At 41.6% G+C, this 17,811-nt stretch overlaps 1 protein-coding gene across 3 annotated transcripts; it reads right to left on the bottom strand.

Annotated features, from left to right (window-relative positions):
- Positions 1-387: 387 nt before the first annotated feature.
- On the bottom strand, positions 388-8,400 carry OSR2 (odd-skipped related transciption factor 2). Of its 3 annotated transcripts, none has more exons than XM_030549591.1 (4): positions 8,001-8,400; positions 2,958-3,694; positions 1,842-1,941; positions 388-1,012 (listed from the first exon to the last, which is right to left on the bottom strand). In XM_030549591.1, the coding sequence occupies exons 2-4, from the start codon at positions 3,611-3,613 to the stop codon at positions 830-832; spliced, it is 939 nt and encodes a 312-aa protein (XP_030405451.1). In that variant the 5' UTR covers positions 3,614-3,694; positions 8,001-8,400; the 3' UTR covers positions 388-829. The 3 variants fall into 3 exon arrangements, with proteins under 3 accessions (XP_030405451.1, XP_030405453.1, XP_030405452.1); XM_030549593.1 differs by having other exon boundaries at positions 388-930; XM_030549592.1 differs by having other exon boundaries at positions 8,005-8,400.
- Between the last annotated feature and the right edge of the window lie 9,411 nt (positions 8,401-17,811).

The following is a 17,811-nucleotide window of genomic DNA, read 5'->3' as shown; positions in this document are numbered from 1 at the left end:
AATCGTCTTCTGCAGTATAAAGTCCCTGTCTACGCGAGTGAATTGCCAATGTTCAAAGTCTAATAGCAGGAGACTATCTAATGCAATCTTTGGAAAAGAAATGACTTTTACAATATATGGGTTGATTGCAAATAAGTTACTAATAAGCCAGTTTGGTTTAGGGATTGTTGTATACATTATTTCCCAGGCACTGTTTATTTGCAGCTATTTCTTTTTAAAAAGTCGTTATTTCAATAAAAAAAATTACAAAAGCTAATACTTAATGTAGACATTCAAGCTATTAAGCACTGGAGTTGTAAATACGGGCACTTTCATTTTATTTTACAATAGATAACACAAAAGCAGCAGTCATAAAAGCGAAAACAAGAACACTTTTCAGAAACGTTGTGACAATACAATTGCCCAGATGGGGAAATTTATTCAATATAAGTTACTATTGCAGAAGACAAAATGTTTAGGAAAGTAATACGACAAAGCAGGAGGTATGGGGGGGGGGTTATTCTGAAATACACTTTTAAAAGATATTTTGACTCCCAGATTTGTTATCAATGTGCATCCAACAGGACAATACAAAAAAAACCCACATTCTGTACAGAGCTCTAAAATGAGCTGCGAATATCTACAAGAGACTAGCATATGCTCTTTGTGTGGATAGAAGTGGAGCCCGATCCTGCAGTCCACAACTCCCTAAGGGAATTTTGCTGGAGTGTGGTATGCGGTCTCGGCCCCAGTGTGTGTGTGTGTGTGTGTGTGTAGCTTTCTACAATTAAGTCCTTGAGCAAAATTAGCAACTTGGAGCTGCAGAGGCAGGTGCAGGTCCTTGGCTGCTCTAGAAGTCCTGCCGCGGGGTGTGAGTTAGACTGTGCCGCCGCAGATCACAGTTTCGCCTGAACACTTTGCCGCACTGCTCACAGTTGTAGGGCTTGATGTCTGTATGGGTAAGAAGGTGAGTTTTCAGATTACTTCTCTGATTAAAGGTTCTTCCACATGTGGGGCATTTGTGTGGAGATTCCTGTTCAGATTTGAAGCAAGCAAAGGATTAATCCTTTACAAACTACCTAGTTTATTAATTTACTACTTTTCTGTTATTACATAGCATAACATGAAGTATAGGGAATCTACTTAAATAAATCTAGACTCTTAATCCTCAACAGATACAAAATCATGACACTTTTAACTGCCTGGAAATATCCTATCTGTCAACGTATATTTTATTCTCAGCTCAGCCCATTTCATGGCCCTTGAATCTACAGAAAAAAAATGTATAGTGCAATTCTTCAATTTCAAATCACCACACCATCTCTATGAGTAAGTCTGAGCTTTCCCCCAAACAGTTAAACCATTACAAACATATACAATGTATTGGGATACAGGCAAATCATTTTAAGGTGCCAATTAATCTTCCAGAGCTGTTTTCCCCCTACAGTGCTTTCCTTTATTTTTTACAAACATAAAATATTGAAATGCATTTAATAAGATTTAATAAAGACCATTTATAAGTACCCACATTCACAAGCAATTTATGTAAATTAAATCCTCAGTGGACTCTATTTGCTTTTTTCTAACAGAATTACATATTTTTAAATATACTAAACAGAGGTGTCTTAATCAAGAAAAATAAAAACATAGGGCCATAGCCTGTTATTAAGCAGATTGCTTTATTGAAGTAATTGGGGAGATCTGCTTTAAAAACTAATGGCAAGATATGGCTCATTATTTCAGGTGCCTAACCACATTCAGAAATTTGTCTACCTTACATGCTATTTAAGGGTTGGTACAAAATAAACAGGATAAGAACAAGAACAGTATAATGATAATAATAGATTTGGAGATAAACTTACCTGCATATGTAAAGTTTTATGAACTGCTAGAGTTCTGGATTGGCAGAATCCTTTCCCACATTCCTGACATTTGAAAGGTTTTTCTTTTGAATGGATATATCTGAAAGTCAATACAAGGATTTGAATCAATGGTTGTCCCACAAACTCAAAAGCCACAAAAAGGCTCTAGAGATTCTTTAATCTTATAATTACTTTATGGGGGAGGGGAAAATCCTGACTCTTTAGTTTATTTATTATTAATTATTTTGTTATTTTTGTCCTGTAATTCTGTGTATGATTAACCTCCTTTATCAGTTCAAAACATTGACAATAATTCTTATCAACGCTAGATTGCCCTCTCTGGTGACAGATTAGACTGCATTATGAAAAAATCATGTTTCACAAACTGGTCCCGATCCTGCTCCCGTTTAAGTCAATGGGCAATTTGCCATTAAACGCCAGTGTGAGCAGGACTGGGCATACATAGTTGTCTATTTTTTTTTTATTTTTGGTTGAAGTTCTACTCGTTTTCCCGGGACTACTAACTTGAAAGAGGGGGCATGGGAATTGGTCCTTTAGCTTTACATTCAACTCTTAAACCCAGACTGTAAATACTGTCCTTACCCGACTATTACAATCTTATCAGCGATGGGGAATATTTGTTTCAGTTAATAGATTGCCTCCAAATACAATCACATGTCCAACCCACAAAAATTACATATTTATTTGCTATTCCCCCTTAGAGGATCAGCTGTAAATTAAGTTGTCAATTGGTTTGCCACTGCTTCCTTGCTGGAGAAGCAGAAATGCCTCTACATGGGAAGGGATGAGTCCACCAAACCTTTACGGCTAATGTAAACCTCAGGAGAAAGTATAAGGAAAGTGGGCACATTTCTTAAATTCACAGAGGCCCAAGATCGGTGGGGCCTTGAGCTTAGCTTGGCAGCAGATTGTCCACATGCTGACAATCTGGGATGAGGTTCTATTGAGCAGCGATCTGAACCTGGCGGAGCCCACGGAACCTTTGTAGTAAATAATAAGAAAAGTTTCTGACGTGACAACTAGAGAGAGAAATAGCAGCTGCCTTTCACTGGGGGAGCTAGGAGAAGGCTGCTTGCCTGTGGCTGCCTCCCTCACCTGTGGTCTCGGAGGTGGTCCTGTCTCCGGAAAGCCTTGTGGCAGATGTCACAGGTATAGGGCCGCTCGTCTGTGTGGGTTCTCTCGTGGATGAGCAGGTTGTAGGATTTGGTAAAGTGTCTGCCGCAGAACTTGCAGATAAACTCTTTTTTCGTTTTGGAAGGTAACCTGCCCCTGGAAGGCTTTCTGTCCGGAGACAGTTTGTTGATCCCTGAGATGGGACTTCCAAGTCCTGGACTCAGCTTGGTCAGATCTGCAATCTTTGGTGGGTCCTCCTGCGTGGCAGCCACGGCCAGATTGGCAAAATCAAACCTGGGTCTGTCTTTATGTAAAGCTGGGATTACATGGGCGATGGCCCCTTGCTTTGGGTGAAAGAGGTGTGTGGCGAAAGGTAGCGTTGGGAAAGAGAATCTGGCATCCATCAGGCCCTGAGCTGCAGCCATCTCCGTGATGGTAGACCTGGTGATTTCATGCACATTGGGATATCCCAATGTCCAGTGGTTCATATGCATGGTCTGCACCGCGCTGAGTCCATAAAGACCTTGTAGGTGGTCCACAGCTGCTGGGAAGGTGTTCACAGCCTGGAGGAAGGAGTAGTTAGTGAGCTGCAGTGAAGGGTGGAGTGGGATCGGAGCTGGAAGAGCCTTGCTTCCCATCTTCCCAAAGGGGCGTAAGCAGCAGAACCCTTTACCTTTCTTCGGGAGTTTCTGAACTTCCAACAACAACGACAGAAAATCCTGTAAGCAAGGGAGGGAGAAAGAGAATTTACTGAATGCAGCGTGTTCCTCAGTGACTGAGGCAATCGAAAAAGTTAAACAAGTATTCCAGGGTAGAGGTTTGTTTTTGTTTTGTTTTTGCTCTAGTGCACCGGTGCAGAGACAACTACTGTACGTGTTTGCACAGATCCCAGAGAATCCCTAGGAAAAGAAACAAGTAATTCTCTGTATTGAGGAAGAAAGACACAAAGTGTCCGGTTCAATTCACTTACAATAGCCGAAAAAGTAAACTAATCGTGAAAGGGTATCAGGAATGCCAGGCGAGTATCGATTCCTAAAGGGCTGTACGTCGTATTGGTTTGTCTTTCAGTCATTCAACATCCCACCCCTTCCCAAAAATATCTCCAGAGACTGAACTCCCACCAAGAAGACAAGTGGTTTTAGCAGCACGCTGCACAGAAGTGAGAAGCAGAACGCCTTCATTCTGCATTCAGTGCTACCTTCACATCGATCTTATCTCCAGAAGTCACTTCAAACCTCCTCTTCAGACTTATTGATTCCCCCGAGGCTTTGAAGCAGCCGCTGAGGCAGACACCTCACTTCTGGGGCCTTCTTGGGAGATCGAGGGCAGGAGAATGTGCACAAATTTACAGTCTTCTCTTAAGAGGGGAGCCAAGACAAGGTTCAGGGCTGTGGGCTAGAGGTGACAATGCAGCCTAGTTTATTCTAACTCGGGTGCTTATTTTTCTTCCTTCAGCAACAACTCATTTATCAAGATAATTGAAGGAGAGAAAAGCAACACGTTTCCAGCACTGCAGGTTCTAAATAAATCCACTTTACGCTCAGATCCCTTCCAGATGGTCGGAGCAGCGCCACACAGAAGGGCTTTGGGCGAGCAACGCCATCTGCGAAAAGGAAAGGTGGCCAGGCCCGGAGGCCTCTGCAGCCCTACGGATATAGTCACTTTTCTAGACCTGCAGATAAATAAACCCTCTCCTCCCCCCACCGGGCCAGGGTGTTCCAGACTAGATTTCATGGAGATGTGTTTCTGCTATTGAAACCCTCCTCTGCCTAATGGCGCCCGGGGGAATAGATAGGAGAGCTGCAAACTCGTTAATATACTAATTTCTCTAACTCCTGTTACCATCACCAGAGACAGACAATAACCTGCGGTGCAAAACAGCCAGTGTCACTAGTCACTGACTGGACAATGCTCCGGGACATTGCGGGGTTTCCGCCCCTGATTACCCCGCTCCCAGGCCCAGATCCCTTGTCTGCGTTAGTATTATACTAACTCCCTTCAGAAAAGAACCGGTGGACAGTGCATTAGCGGCTTCCCGGCGTGTTATTGATTCCTCCCGTGTAGAGTTGTGGCCTATTGCGGTATCCGAGCGTCTCGGCTGTGTGTCTCTGTTCCTTATTAAGGAAGACATATTGGGCCGTCTTTCCAATGGGCTTTTCACCCACGATCTGTTGGCTACGTCCTGGATTCCCTAGTTTTCAAATGTGAGGGAAAATGTGATTGATTTTGTTCAAAAGCACCTAAACGCTGCAGTGCGGTGTCTCCTGCCTGGGGGACTTCCACCCGCACGCGGGTCGGTGTGTCACACCCGCAGGGCTGCCTCAGGAATTAGGCATTTCTGAATGACAAATCTGGGCTGTACTCTAGATTGTACAGGATCGGGGCGGCTGGCTGTCCAGCTGTAGGCCCCAAGTGCTGTTTTCCTGCTCAGCACCTCACACCACAAACAGCGGTCCGCTCTTGTGTTTATTTGCTCTCTTCATTTTTGATCAGTTGCCTAAGAGCATGAATACGTGAGAGAGTACTCGTGGAGGACTGTGCCCTTGGTTCTGCCGGGTGCTGCTGGGCCCGCACCTTGTGTTTCTCGGCTCCACTCGGGAAGGCAGCAGCAGCAGCAGCAGCAGCCCTGCGCAAGGGGGTTTTATTAATGAAATGAACCCCTTCTGAGCTGTGGTATGCGATCTGGCAGTGCGGGGAGGGAGTTAATGAGAGGTGTGTGACAGTCAGAGGGTTTCACTCAGTCCATTCAACCGAAACTATACACTCCATTTCTAATCAACTTTCCCACCACTAATCATTTTCCATGTTTAATCAGGGAGCTCTCACTTCACACACCAGAGCTGCAATGGGCCAGCATTCTGGGCTAAGCTAGAAAGCACCGCACGGAGCAGATTCAAGTTTTTATTGATTGATTCCTTTTTTTTCCTTGGTGTGGTTACATTTCCATCAGATTCAAATTATTTTTTCAGACCAAGACAAGGGGGTCGCGTTCCCTTATCACGTGAAATTGAATCCAGAAATAGGTATTGGATTGCCTGAAAACCATACGTATGAGGCACAGAGTATAACGGCTCTGGATTTCTGGGGATGGAAATCGTGACATGTAATTTTCAGAAGTTTGAAGTATTCTGCCCTCAGAGATTAAATGCACATTCTCCACGCATTAGTTCAGTGAAATGTGCCTTCCCTGATAGCACATAACCTCAGTATTACCGATTCCCTCAGAAAATCAATTCACTGCACAAAACAAGATACACTACACGTATACTTGAATGGCACCACGCTTTTCCTTTGAGGTGGAAAGCTATATTTTCGGTTCTTTGCCAAAACACATGTTTGTCATACAGAATTTAGCTTTCAAACTGTTCTGCTTGAAAAATGAATCTCAGACATTTTATATCACGCATTCACATTTTCATTTTATTTTAATCATGCCACGTAGGAATTTCTTCTATTTGCGTGTATTGTTGTTTACTATGAAGTCCAGAAGATGGAAGGCACTTATGATTTTTTAAATGTAGACACCTAAGTTTTTTGTAAAAAGATTTATTAATAGCAGTAGTATTGTAAAGCATCACCTCTGCTTGATTTACATTCAAATACTTCACAGGAATGTCCATTTAGGTAAAGAAGATTAAGACCTCTCTTTAGTGTTGGCCAATATGACATGTTCACAGGTTAATTTCAGTTCACTGAACCTTATCATTAAAAAAATTCGGATATTAAAAGTTACCAAAGGGAGTTGTAGTATTTTACTATGTTTCACCTTCATCTTTTGATATTATACGTGGTTGTCCAATTTTATATACCGCATGCATTAATATGACGAAGAATCTTACCAATAATGTAATTCTGCAAAAGCGATTATTCAAATATATTTTCTTTACTATATATATTTTCTTTACTATATGTTTTTAAAAATTAAACGAGTATACTATGAAGTGGACCATAATGAATGGGTTGCCATTTGTACTTGACTTTATATCTTATTAAAACAAGACGCATACACATACAAAACCAGAAAGTGTAATAGTATGTGCTTCCCTCCTTTAAAGTTTACTTGTAATAAAGTGAGAAAAAAAGGATGTTATTTACACCTCGGCACTTCCCTTTCCCTTCAAAGTACTTAATTAAATTAAGGCTAGTATCTGCATAATAGGTTTCCGTTTATCTGCTTGCTTACTTTTGACCTACTCCTCAGCAGCGCGGATTTTCTTTTTCCTGTAATGGCAATTTGTTAAGTAGAGAAAGTAGCTGTCTTTAATGATCCACAAAGTGAAACAACATATTGTTTTTGTTCACTGATAACAGGTAGGCTGTGACAAGGTTTAGCTACCATACATAAACGTTTTTTTAGCGTGTGCAGACAGTCAAAGCACATCTATCGCTATTGCTACCTAAAACTCCTCGTTTAACACAGATTGGAAATAATCAGCGTCATCGTGCCACACTGCAATAATCAAGCAATGTGTGAATGCACCTCGCTTTGCTCGGGATTTATTTAATATTAAAGGCCCAATCCAGAATTTATTGAGAAACCAAAACTTCTTAGAGAGATCCTAAGCAGAAAACATACTTCAAACATTATTTAATGTGCTTATAGAATAAGCACTGAGCAGAGAACACATCTGCTCAACACTGTATGGGATTGCAGAGATTCAAACTGAAAGTAAACCTAGAAATGCTGTCCTCTCCTCAGGAATTGCTTAGTTGTTAGAAAGCTCCTTGACAAATATTTCAGTGTTTAACTTGAGTATGTTTAAGGAAATGTATGATCACACTCTACTACTGATTTACTTTTATAATCAGTCTCCGAATTCTCAGTTAAACATGGACACCTTTTAATATGAACATTCTCGGTGACTGTAGCTTCATTGCAGTGCAATTATCTTTGTGAAGCACATGTTTCAGACGATCGCATATTATACCTAGGTACACAATCCTTGATGTCTCTTTCTCACGGCACGGTCCAATGCATACTTTCTCACAGCAGCTACGTGGTAGTAACAGATTTGAGTGACTTACCTACCACAATGAGCTTCTCCCAAAAGGCCCCTCACAACGCAAAGTTCAAGAGGCGATCCTAGAGTCTTTGTAGTGTCATTAGATCCACAGCGAACCGGCGGAAAACTCCACCGTAAGAGTTCAGCAAAACTGAGTCCGAATAGCTTTCAGCATGTTGTGGAGGAGGAAGAAGAGAAGGGTTAGAAATTACTCAAGGGTTTCTCCTTGTCTTTGGACTCTTGCTGCGGAAGTGTGTACAGTCCTCGCTTGCGTGGGGAATTGTGTAGAGACCTTTTTCCTAATCACTCTGCCTCGCCTTCTCCTTGAGCCTCTTGCCTTCAACTCTTGCGAAGTTTGATACAAGTCTGAGTCTCCCCCTCCCAGGTCCATCACATTTCAGCAGTAAGTGGCGTGGAGCACTGTCCCCGCCCGCTGTCCCACCCCAAGCCGCACACATTCGAACGTTCACTGCTTTAGTATTCTGACCCCGCCCAACATGGAACGTTCAGAGGGTTGTAAAGTTCCGAGCCCTCCCTCCACTCCGCCTCTCTTCCCTTTTCGCTGTACTGTTTACTTGTGTTTTGGGTAGCAACAGGTTTTTAAAGGGGCAGTGCTCTCTTTTACATCCCATCTATTTCTTTTCACGTTACCTAAGGTGACTTTTTCCGTTGGGAAACCTCTGCTCGTTCATAAAACAAGATATCCCCGCCTATGCTTCTGTCCCTGCCTACATCAGCTACTGGGAGAGCTGTACGGTCCCAATTCCCCGGATATAGAGCTGCTTGGAGCAGTTTTCAAGAACTTTCCCCTACCGCTACAATTCACTTTACATTCTTAATACATTTCGTTCAATCTTAAAGCCTTTACATTTTCTCTGCTTAGGTGGCACGTAACGTAATGTTTACAATGATACACAAGGACAGGAGTACTAAGTATTTCTGTCCAGAATAATTTATAGCATAACTCTATTTTCTGTACATACTTCTATGAGGTTCAGCTGTCCTAGGGAATTTGTCTGATGCAGGTAACTTTCAGTTAGTAGTACATTTTTATCCAAGAAATTTCTATTATTCTATACAAATTCCAAGACAACATTTAGAGCAACGTTTAAACCTACGTCAGGTTCTTAAATGCATCTTCAATATTCAATGACCGAATCCAGATTTGTAGGTATCTGTAGTGTACATGCCGATATATACACCTGGGATAAACTGGTAGCTTCGATAGAAATTTCCATTTATTAGGATGGAAATACTTCTAAATATAGACCAAATGACGAACCACATACTCTTTATTTTTAGTTCCTTAGTCAATAGAAATATATTGATTTACGTCATTAACTGCAGCCCGATTGATTTTTACTGTATTCAGGCTGAATTTTTAAAAAATAATATTTGTATCTTTTGTTGAACATTAATGGAAGATATCGTAGGGGGAGCTGATTGTATTATCAGAATGGAGGACAGAAAGGTGAGCTCACAGCAACTTGTAATAAGAACAAAAATGCACGCGATGAAATGACATTTAAAAGTGTATTTCAATAATGTTCAAGGTAAGGATTGTGCTAGTTAGTTCATTCCCGCAAAAGAAGAAAGAAAAGCAATAAAGGGTTCATGGGAACCACTTTATTTATTTTATTATATTTGATACTTTTGAACAAAACTAAAAATGAAACAAATTAGGTAAATAAATGTCAGAAATGCAAGCTTTAAAATATTACATTTTAAGAAGGATAATGCAAAAATATTTACATTAACATATTTATTTTATGTATTATTGATGAATGATTAACGTAATTGTTTTTGTTTCTTTTAAAAATTATTTATAAAATAAAATTTAGCTCGGTTATATGGGTTAAAATAATATATTATCTTCGTGAAACAGAACATAATAAAAACAAGGTTTATAATAAAATAATTTTGGAAGTAGGAGCAACAGTGAAATACGCCATTCTACACTGACAAAACTAGCGATTTAAGCCATTCTTGAAAATGTAAGCGCTTTGAAGATGTATCACAGTACGTGGGTACTAAATTTGATAATTATACACGTTTAAAAAGCTGAGGCTATTGGCAAGATGAAAGTAGCTGGTTTTAACGTCTTCGTTGTTTTATTCTAAAGTAACGCAGTTTGTTTCAACGGCGAAGTAGAAGAGGATTTCTTTATTAGCACTGAGATTGTAGAATACAAATAAAACCTTCCCCGCCCTAGAAATAAACATTGTTTGTTTGTTTATTTCAGGAGAGGCACTATTTGCAGCCCGTTTTTATTAGGAAAAAAAATATTCCGATACAAAACGGGGACGTTGCGATGAAAACAAATCGGGACTGTAGCAATACGCGTATTCTCTTATCCAAAATCTCTCATATCATAGTTACCACCTTTTGGTCCATAAGTTGTCAAAAGAATAAAAATCGGTCCAACGACGTTAACTTGTTATGTTCTCTAGAGCTAGTCAAAAGACACTCCCACATATCTGAACTCGAATCGGAGAGATTTAAAGTAATCTCGGAGATATTGTCATTTTTAAGTGCTCCAACCATTTAAAAAGAAACAATAAACAGGTGTCTTTTCAGTGCTATGACTCAACAATGTTTTGTTTTCCACTGAAGTACAGGGAGATCTTGAGTATAGACTTAAACATATGTCTCCGTAAGCCCTCCACCTCCAGAGCACAGCATAGCCTTCCACGCAGATGTTACAGAGAATTAATTTGATGCTGAAAGGGTCCCATTAGCAACGGAACAATCATCATAAAATACTTAATTAATCGGTGTAAATAGCCCCAGAGATGTTGAGTCAGCAAACCAAGCTGACTGGAGGGGCTACGGAGGAGCCTGTCTGGGGGCAGCAGCAGCAGCTGCCGTAGCTCTGGAGAAGGGACTGGCCACGAGGGAGCAGGAGCCGCCGGGGGACCTGCACAGCCCAGAGCTTTGCTTCCCATTTCCTCTTCTTTACACTCACACTCAGGAGGATCAGGCGCTAGAGCTCGTTTAAGCCTGAGACTTCCGCAAAGGGGTTACCGTTTATCCTCCCTGCCTTTATCATTTCGACACCAGAGGGATTCCTGCAGCAGAAACCGGGCTAGCAGAGCTGTTTCCCAGATTGTGCACTACAGACTGTATGTGTGTATATAGAGAATAAAGCCCACTCTGTTTAAGGCCTGCTGCTGCAATTTTATTAGTAGGGCAGGTGTCATTCTCCCAAGCAAATCCCATAATAGCTGTTTAATCTGTTAGGAGATGGGGGGGGGATACAAAATCCCCGCAAATCCCATAAATCTCCAGTTAATGTTACCAGCCCCACTCACGGAGCGGGGGAGTCCTTTGGCAGGTTCTTCCTTTGCTTTACCTTCCCCAAACCCAACTCGCAGCGCGGCTCTAGGCAATACAATGACTGCTCTTCACACACCCAGCCCGCCTGCGGCCCGTTCACACGTCCCCCCTGCACCGGGGACACGTCTAATTATTAACGATCGGCAGAACAGGAGCGGAGGAGGCTCAGCTTAGGGGAGCTTGCCCGGGGCCTGGGGGAGGCTCTCGGAGTGATCTGTGGAGCTGACGGGGACTGGGGGCAGGGAGAGGAGCTTCGGTTAGGAAGCGGCTTATGGACTTGGCGGCCGAAGAACAGGAGCGCCCCCTGGAGGAATCCGCTGCGCAAAGCGCAAGTCGGCAAAGCCGAGGAAGAGCTGCACCGCCGTTCCGGACGCTCGAGTGTACAGGCAGGAGGGTGCTGTAACTTGCGGTGTGATCAGGGTGGCGGAGGGGGAAGTTCTGTATTGCGACTAGTTATTTTCGCAAGAGATGTTGAAGTCTGAAATAGCTCAGCATATGCCCATACAATGTACACATTCCTGCGAATACTTGTGATCGTGTTTCCCTGCACTGCGGGGCATATAGGGCTCCGTGTCTTGTTTTCAAGTTTGAAGAACATTTAACAGCACTATTGTGCCACTCTTCCTGCACGGCTCTCCAGGAGATCCTTTTTCCTACTTCGCTTTCAAAGGATGCTTTTATGAGACTCATGCAGTTCTGCTCCTTTGCTCTTCGGGGCAGGGACTCTTGTCTTCCAATATATGCAGAAAACACCTAGCACATAGTGGACACTACCATAATCCAGTACATTGTTATTAATTATTGCCCCCACTGCCACAGCTCAGAAAACCAGAGAGTTCCTTTACCTTTTGCAAATGCTTCGTTTTAGTAAAGTCTGAAGAACAACACGATCAAGAGCTTGTTCTTTCTGGGAAGTGGGGGCGGGGAGGTATGTGCGTGGGAGTGAATGGAAAACGATGAAAGGATGGAGTAAGTGGAGGGAGAATAGCTGCAGTTTCTCTGCCCAATGGGAAATACAGAGACCGCAGATTAACTGCGAGCTGCTGTTCTTACTGAAGCCTTGCAGGTTCGCGTATGTGGTCCTTGTAGGAAGGCCCGATCCTGCAGATGATTTCGTTGGATTCAGCTGGCGTCTCACCTGAGCTGGGACTGCAGTGCAGATCTTGTGTAGGGAATCACCTGCCTGAAGGGCTCCCTTGGGATTCCAAACCCTCTGGGCTCACGGACCCGTCTTGGTCAATTTCTCTCCAAATTCCCTCTCCGCACAATCTTCCTTTCCGCCTTAGAATAGGAACATGTTTCGCTGTATGCTGATTATTGCCAAGACAAATACAATTCAATGCATCTTCTCGCGGAAAAGCAATCAGGGTTTAGGAAGCAAGTTGCACTACCTTAAACGCGAGGGTCATTAGTTTATGTCTCTAAAGCCTTTGAAGCATATATACAAAAATACTCAGGCGGATTATTAAAGTCAGTTAAAACTCTGCGAACTCAGAGAGGAAACGCCAGTTTTACTGCACTTTTATGTAACTCTAAAACATTATTTCGGGCGATAGGAAAACTCGAAGTCCGAGAATGCTAGCAGACGTGTTCTTTTTCTGTAAACTTATGATAGATGGGAAAATGCTGTGTGTTGCCAATTTAAACCAATAATGAATAAATATCAAAAATGTCGTTCTTTATTCGGAAGAGCTCGAGATAGGTACATTTTAATTTATCAGCTGCAATCACATTCTCTTAGAAATTTCGTATGTCTCCTGAACATGTGAGCTTTTGGCCATCAGAAGGTGCTATTTTTTCTTGACTTAATCGTCATTTTAAACTGTAATGTAGAGATTGTCTATATCTTCGTGAATGTAGAAGTGAAATGTTTCAGAGGAGTGAAGATAATCCAACCAAATAAAACACAGGCTTGTCTAGATTCTGGTTTAAGAGAGATTTTTCTTGGTTTTCCATGAAGACAGACACACACAACTGTTGTTCATTTTCTGACTTCCGCCATCACAATGTTTTACCATAAAGGACACTCTTTTGAAACTAGAAGTGACTATAGATTGCTCTTTACTAAATGCCTGTTCTGAAGAGCAGTCATTACGGGCTGTCAAGCAAGGTATAGGACATACATAGAGCCAATTAAATGGGTACATTATTACCATCAGTGTTAACATCAGCTGCAAGTGATGTTGGATGATACAAGAAACAACAAACAATCATAGGATACTGTTTACTTTACTTACCATATTTGTATCCGCTCACTCCATGGAGCAATCCAAACACAGCTGTAGTAATCTCTGCTACACTGGTTTTTTAAAATACAACGTTTCTCTAACTGCTGGATCTCTTCCAAGGGAACGTGAACATATGTAATGTTTATTCTTACTGTAAGGAACAAATTAGTGGACTGGTTTATTTGACTGAGAATATGTCTTTAAGGCAAACCTTGCCCACCCGTTCCATCCTTAAACTCAAAATGCTCAGAGATTACAGGATGACACCACTAAAATACCGACGTAATTTGTGTTTGTCATGCTGCAAATTACGCATTTGTGACTGCACATTTCACACACAAGACAATTGAAAACTGCTTCACAATTAATCTACTGGGGGATTTTGCTTTAAATGGAGAAGGAGGGGGGAAAGAGTATTTAAAAGAATTCCGGACTGAAATTAATGGCAAAATTAGGAGTTACTTCAACTGGAGCAGGATCCGTTCCAGAAAGTGTCTTTACGTATTAGCAAATTGTGTAGGGCATTGATATATAGTTGGGTAAGACACTTCACAGCAGAGGTAAAAGAGCAAATAGAATCTAATGTGGCAATTAAACCGATCCAGGAAGAGGCACAGAGGGTCCGATCCCGCATTCAAACGCACTCTGTTGGAGTCAGCTGAAATTTGGGATGTTGATAAAAGAGTGGGATTGGGATCAGTCAATAGGATCAGCTAGTGAGATGTCGCGAAGCCTCACGCACAGCTCTTCAGCCTTACAGAGAAAGGCTCGGCCGATGGCCGGATCTGCTCTCCGCCTGCACTTCTGCTTTCCCGTGGAGGTGATTTAGCAGCAAGTCAAGGAGTATTGTCATCAGGCAAATGAACCGTTTGATAGCTATACTCAAATATATGGCTGCGGGGCTGGAGTGTGTATGTCCAAAATCTCTTGAAACTAAAGCAATCTCTGACTCCCTAAGGGAATCTGACCCCTATAGCTAAGGTCGGGGCAAGGATACAGAGTTGCTAAACCTCCACACTCTTGGCATTGGCCTTAAAGAACAACACACAACAGGGAGACGCGCCATTGGATAACAGTTCACCTGCCATCAGATGTCCTTAGGGTTACATATTTGACTGTCGAAAAGAGTGAAACAGTGGGATGCCCAGCAGCTTTTGGTTGTACGGTGTTGTCCACGGGCGATCTGTCCCGTATCTCAAGTTAAATGCAGGCACTGAGCCCATAAGCGTTTTATCCCCATCTGTACTGCACAGCTTTCCGGATATTTCTGCCCTTCTTTGAGCTGGGTCTGAGAGGATATGAACTCACAACAGTACGGAGCCCTTGAACGCTGCTAAGCTTTGGAGAGTCCAAACAGTCAGCAGATTCTCCACATGTGTGTCATGGATTCCTTTATGCTTCTGTATAACAGATTTCTCTGCAATCAGCTCTAAAGGATACTTTGGCAGATATGACACTTAGATTTTAGTTTTAGACCCGTTTTTTTTGACACTCTGTCTTCCAAAAGGACTTATCCAGCATTAAGAACTAGTTTTTTGTATTTCTTAGAAAATGATGTGCAGTTCTTAAGTACAACATTGCTTGCAACAGGCATTGTTTACCGTTTTGCAATATTTAAAGTCCTTATTGACTCATCTGACAAATATGTCACCGTTTCAAAGACACAGTCGGAACATTTAAGCATTTTTACTAACACCCATACGATCAGCTGGGTGCTAAATCAACAGCTAACTCAGTCACTTATTTTGGTTATTTATGTGTCCAGCCATGAAATATCAGGGTTTAACAAACAAGGGCGAATTATAAGAAAAATAGATGTAAACTGCGATCTCTGTGTATTTCTAATAGCAGATAGAATTTATGTCCAGCACAGCCCTTGTTTTCAAAGCAGGCACTCACTTGTCAGGCGTAATCCTCTCTTAAAAGATCCACATCGTTAACTTTTATCGGGAAAAAATGACATCAATATTAACGTGTTGAATTTAAAACACCTACAGCCTATATAACATGATACCATTAAATTAAGCGATCTAAAGAGAGTATCAGAGAGACTTCTTTACTGAGCCTTCATGGACCTGTTTAGAGTTTAAAACAACGGGTGCTGTATATTCCATGCCAACCACTGTCCAGTACATTATATTTTACATTGCCCTTCAATGTATTTAACGCGGAAATACAATATCTAAATGAACCCACTACGTGTGGGGTTTCTTCTTCCTGCCGCAGATATATAACATCACATCCAGTAGCAAATGCTTTACACTACATTGAAACCAGCACTCGTGACCTCTTCCATAGGTGGTACAAGCACCTCCTGTTATCTTAGCTGTTACTTCCGAGTCTTCCCAAGTTTTCCAGCACAGTTTGTCCGATCTTTGGTTAAACACCATTCCAGGCAACTGATTTTTGCTAGTTCTTTGGTTAGCTGTTTAAGAGCGGTTTCACCGGATATTACCCCAGAGTACTGACTGATAAAGCATCTCCCTCTACACCATGCTTCCTTAGATGTTCCCATTTTGCTCATTTGTCGGGGTTGCAGAAGAGTTTTAATACCTCATCATAACATTTTCAAAAGTCTAAAGAAGTGGACTTCGATGCTGTCGCTGTAGATTTTAGGGGGCGGGAGAGGAGGGACCCTGACAATTTTTTGTGTGCTCATTTTGAATTTGCATTTTAGAACGTTTTTATTCTCTGTTTTCATCAGGGTGTTTTCAGGAGTGTTCCACAGTGTGAAATGTAAATGAATCCTTTGGAATTCTAATATAGGATTTTAAATATCTGAAGAATGGTGCTTCTTAAAACAAAGGTTCTAATCTGTGTGGGGTGTGGAGTTGTTTACAGTTTGCCTTGTCTGACACTATCACATTAGCTAATGAATATATTTTAGTTAAGAAATAATGAGAAGTAGCTAGTTACAGCATTCACACTGACGTGAAAGTTCACACGCCTGGAATTTTTATTCCAATATACTGCTTCGTAGGGGCGGGTGCAGTGGCCTCAAAACCACTCTATAGCCTATGACAAGTTTCAGAGTAGCAGCCATGTTAGTCTGCATCTGCAAAAAGAACAGGCTTACTTGTGGCACCCAAGAGACTAACAAATGTATTTGAGCATAAGCTTTCCTGGGTTACAGCCCACTTCATCAGATGCATGCATTGATCACTCTCGTTAGAGTGTGTATGGTAATACCCATTGTTTCATGTTCTCTGTGTATATCTATCTATCTATCTATCTATCTATCTACTCTATTTTCCACTGCATGCATCCGATGAAGTGGGCTGTAGTCCATGAAAGCTTATGCTCAAATACATTTGTTAGTCTCTAAGGTGCCACAAGTACTACTGTTCCATAGCCTATGTCACTCCAATGAAGAATTCAAAGAAAGGTACCTTAGCTGAAGATATTGTACTTTAATATGAGGTGGTTTAATATTCCTGATATGAGACAAGAGAAATGAGGGATGTTTTGGCCAACCACAAGCTTCACCAAGTTGTGCTAGTACTGTGCTGACTTTTCCTTGAATTATTTTCTGGAGTATCACAGGATTTGTGAAATGTTTTTGAGACCTTGAGATAATGAGCCCAGTGCTGCTGCCATAGAAATCATCAAAGCCCCAAGTCCCATTGATTCCTGTGAGGGCAGGATAGGGCTCAGTGGCAGAAGAGAAGCAAGATCATTTATTGGAAATCAACATGAAGAGTGGACTTTTTTTTATTATTTTCAGAGTGGAAGACATTGATTCTATGATATCATCCTATTGTGATTACCTTATTTCTAATCTTCCATACAATGCACAGTGATTTTGCAGGATGGATATTTGAACAGTAAAATGACAGTTCCTCATTGCATTGTACTGAATAAGAATATTCTGATAGGTTTAGAGAACAACATTAGGTCCTGATCCCACAGCCTTTCCTCACACCAGTAACCCTTACTCACAGAGGAAAGGTGAGGATTAATACAACAAAGGTGGTCCCAACTCTGCCCTGTTTAGACAATTAGCATTGCTGTGTTGGAGAGACACAGACACTGAATTAGCTAGGTAGATAGTGGGAGGGTAAGGTGACCCAATCCTTCAGTATTTACTTATTCCTTATTCATGCAATCCTGCACTGAAGTAATAATATGAAAGCAATGGGACTCAATGAAAGTTTCACCTGAGCAAGGATTGAAAAGCATGTACCAATTTTCATCAAGTGTTTCCTAATTCAAAATCCCCTCCTGATGGCTGAGTCCTGTTGAAAGGAAGAATCTGATAAAGTTATGTAA

Source organism: Gopherus evgoodei, chromosome 2 (assembly GCF_007399415.2).
Source record: "Gopherus evgoodei ecotype Sinaloan lineage chromosome 2, rGopEvg1_v1.p, whole genome shotgun sequence".
NCBI classification, from domain to species: domain Eukaryota; kingdom Metazoa; phylum Chordata; order Testudines; family Testudinidae; genus Gopherus; species Gopherus evgoodei.
The sequence above is the reverse complement of the archived record's forward strand: the minus strand, read 5'-3'. Positions and strand labels throughout refer to the sequence as shown.

Bases quoted from the DNA above. Each gene is read 5' to 3' on its own strand.
- OSR2 (XM_030549591.1), bottom strand. From the start codon at position 3,613: ATGGGAAGCAAGGCTCTTCCAGCTCCGATCCCACTCCACCCTTCACTG. The intron at 1,942-2,957 runs GTGAGGGAGGCA...ATTGACTTTCAG, and splicing joins GACCACCTCCGAGACCACAG to ATATATCCATTCAAAAGAAA. The intron at 1,013-1,841 runs GTAAGTTTATCT...AAATCTGAACAG, and splicing joins ATAAAACTTTACATATGCAG to GAATCTCCACACAAATGCCC.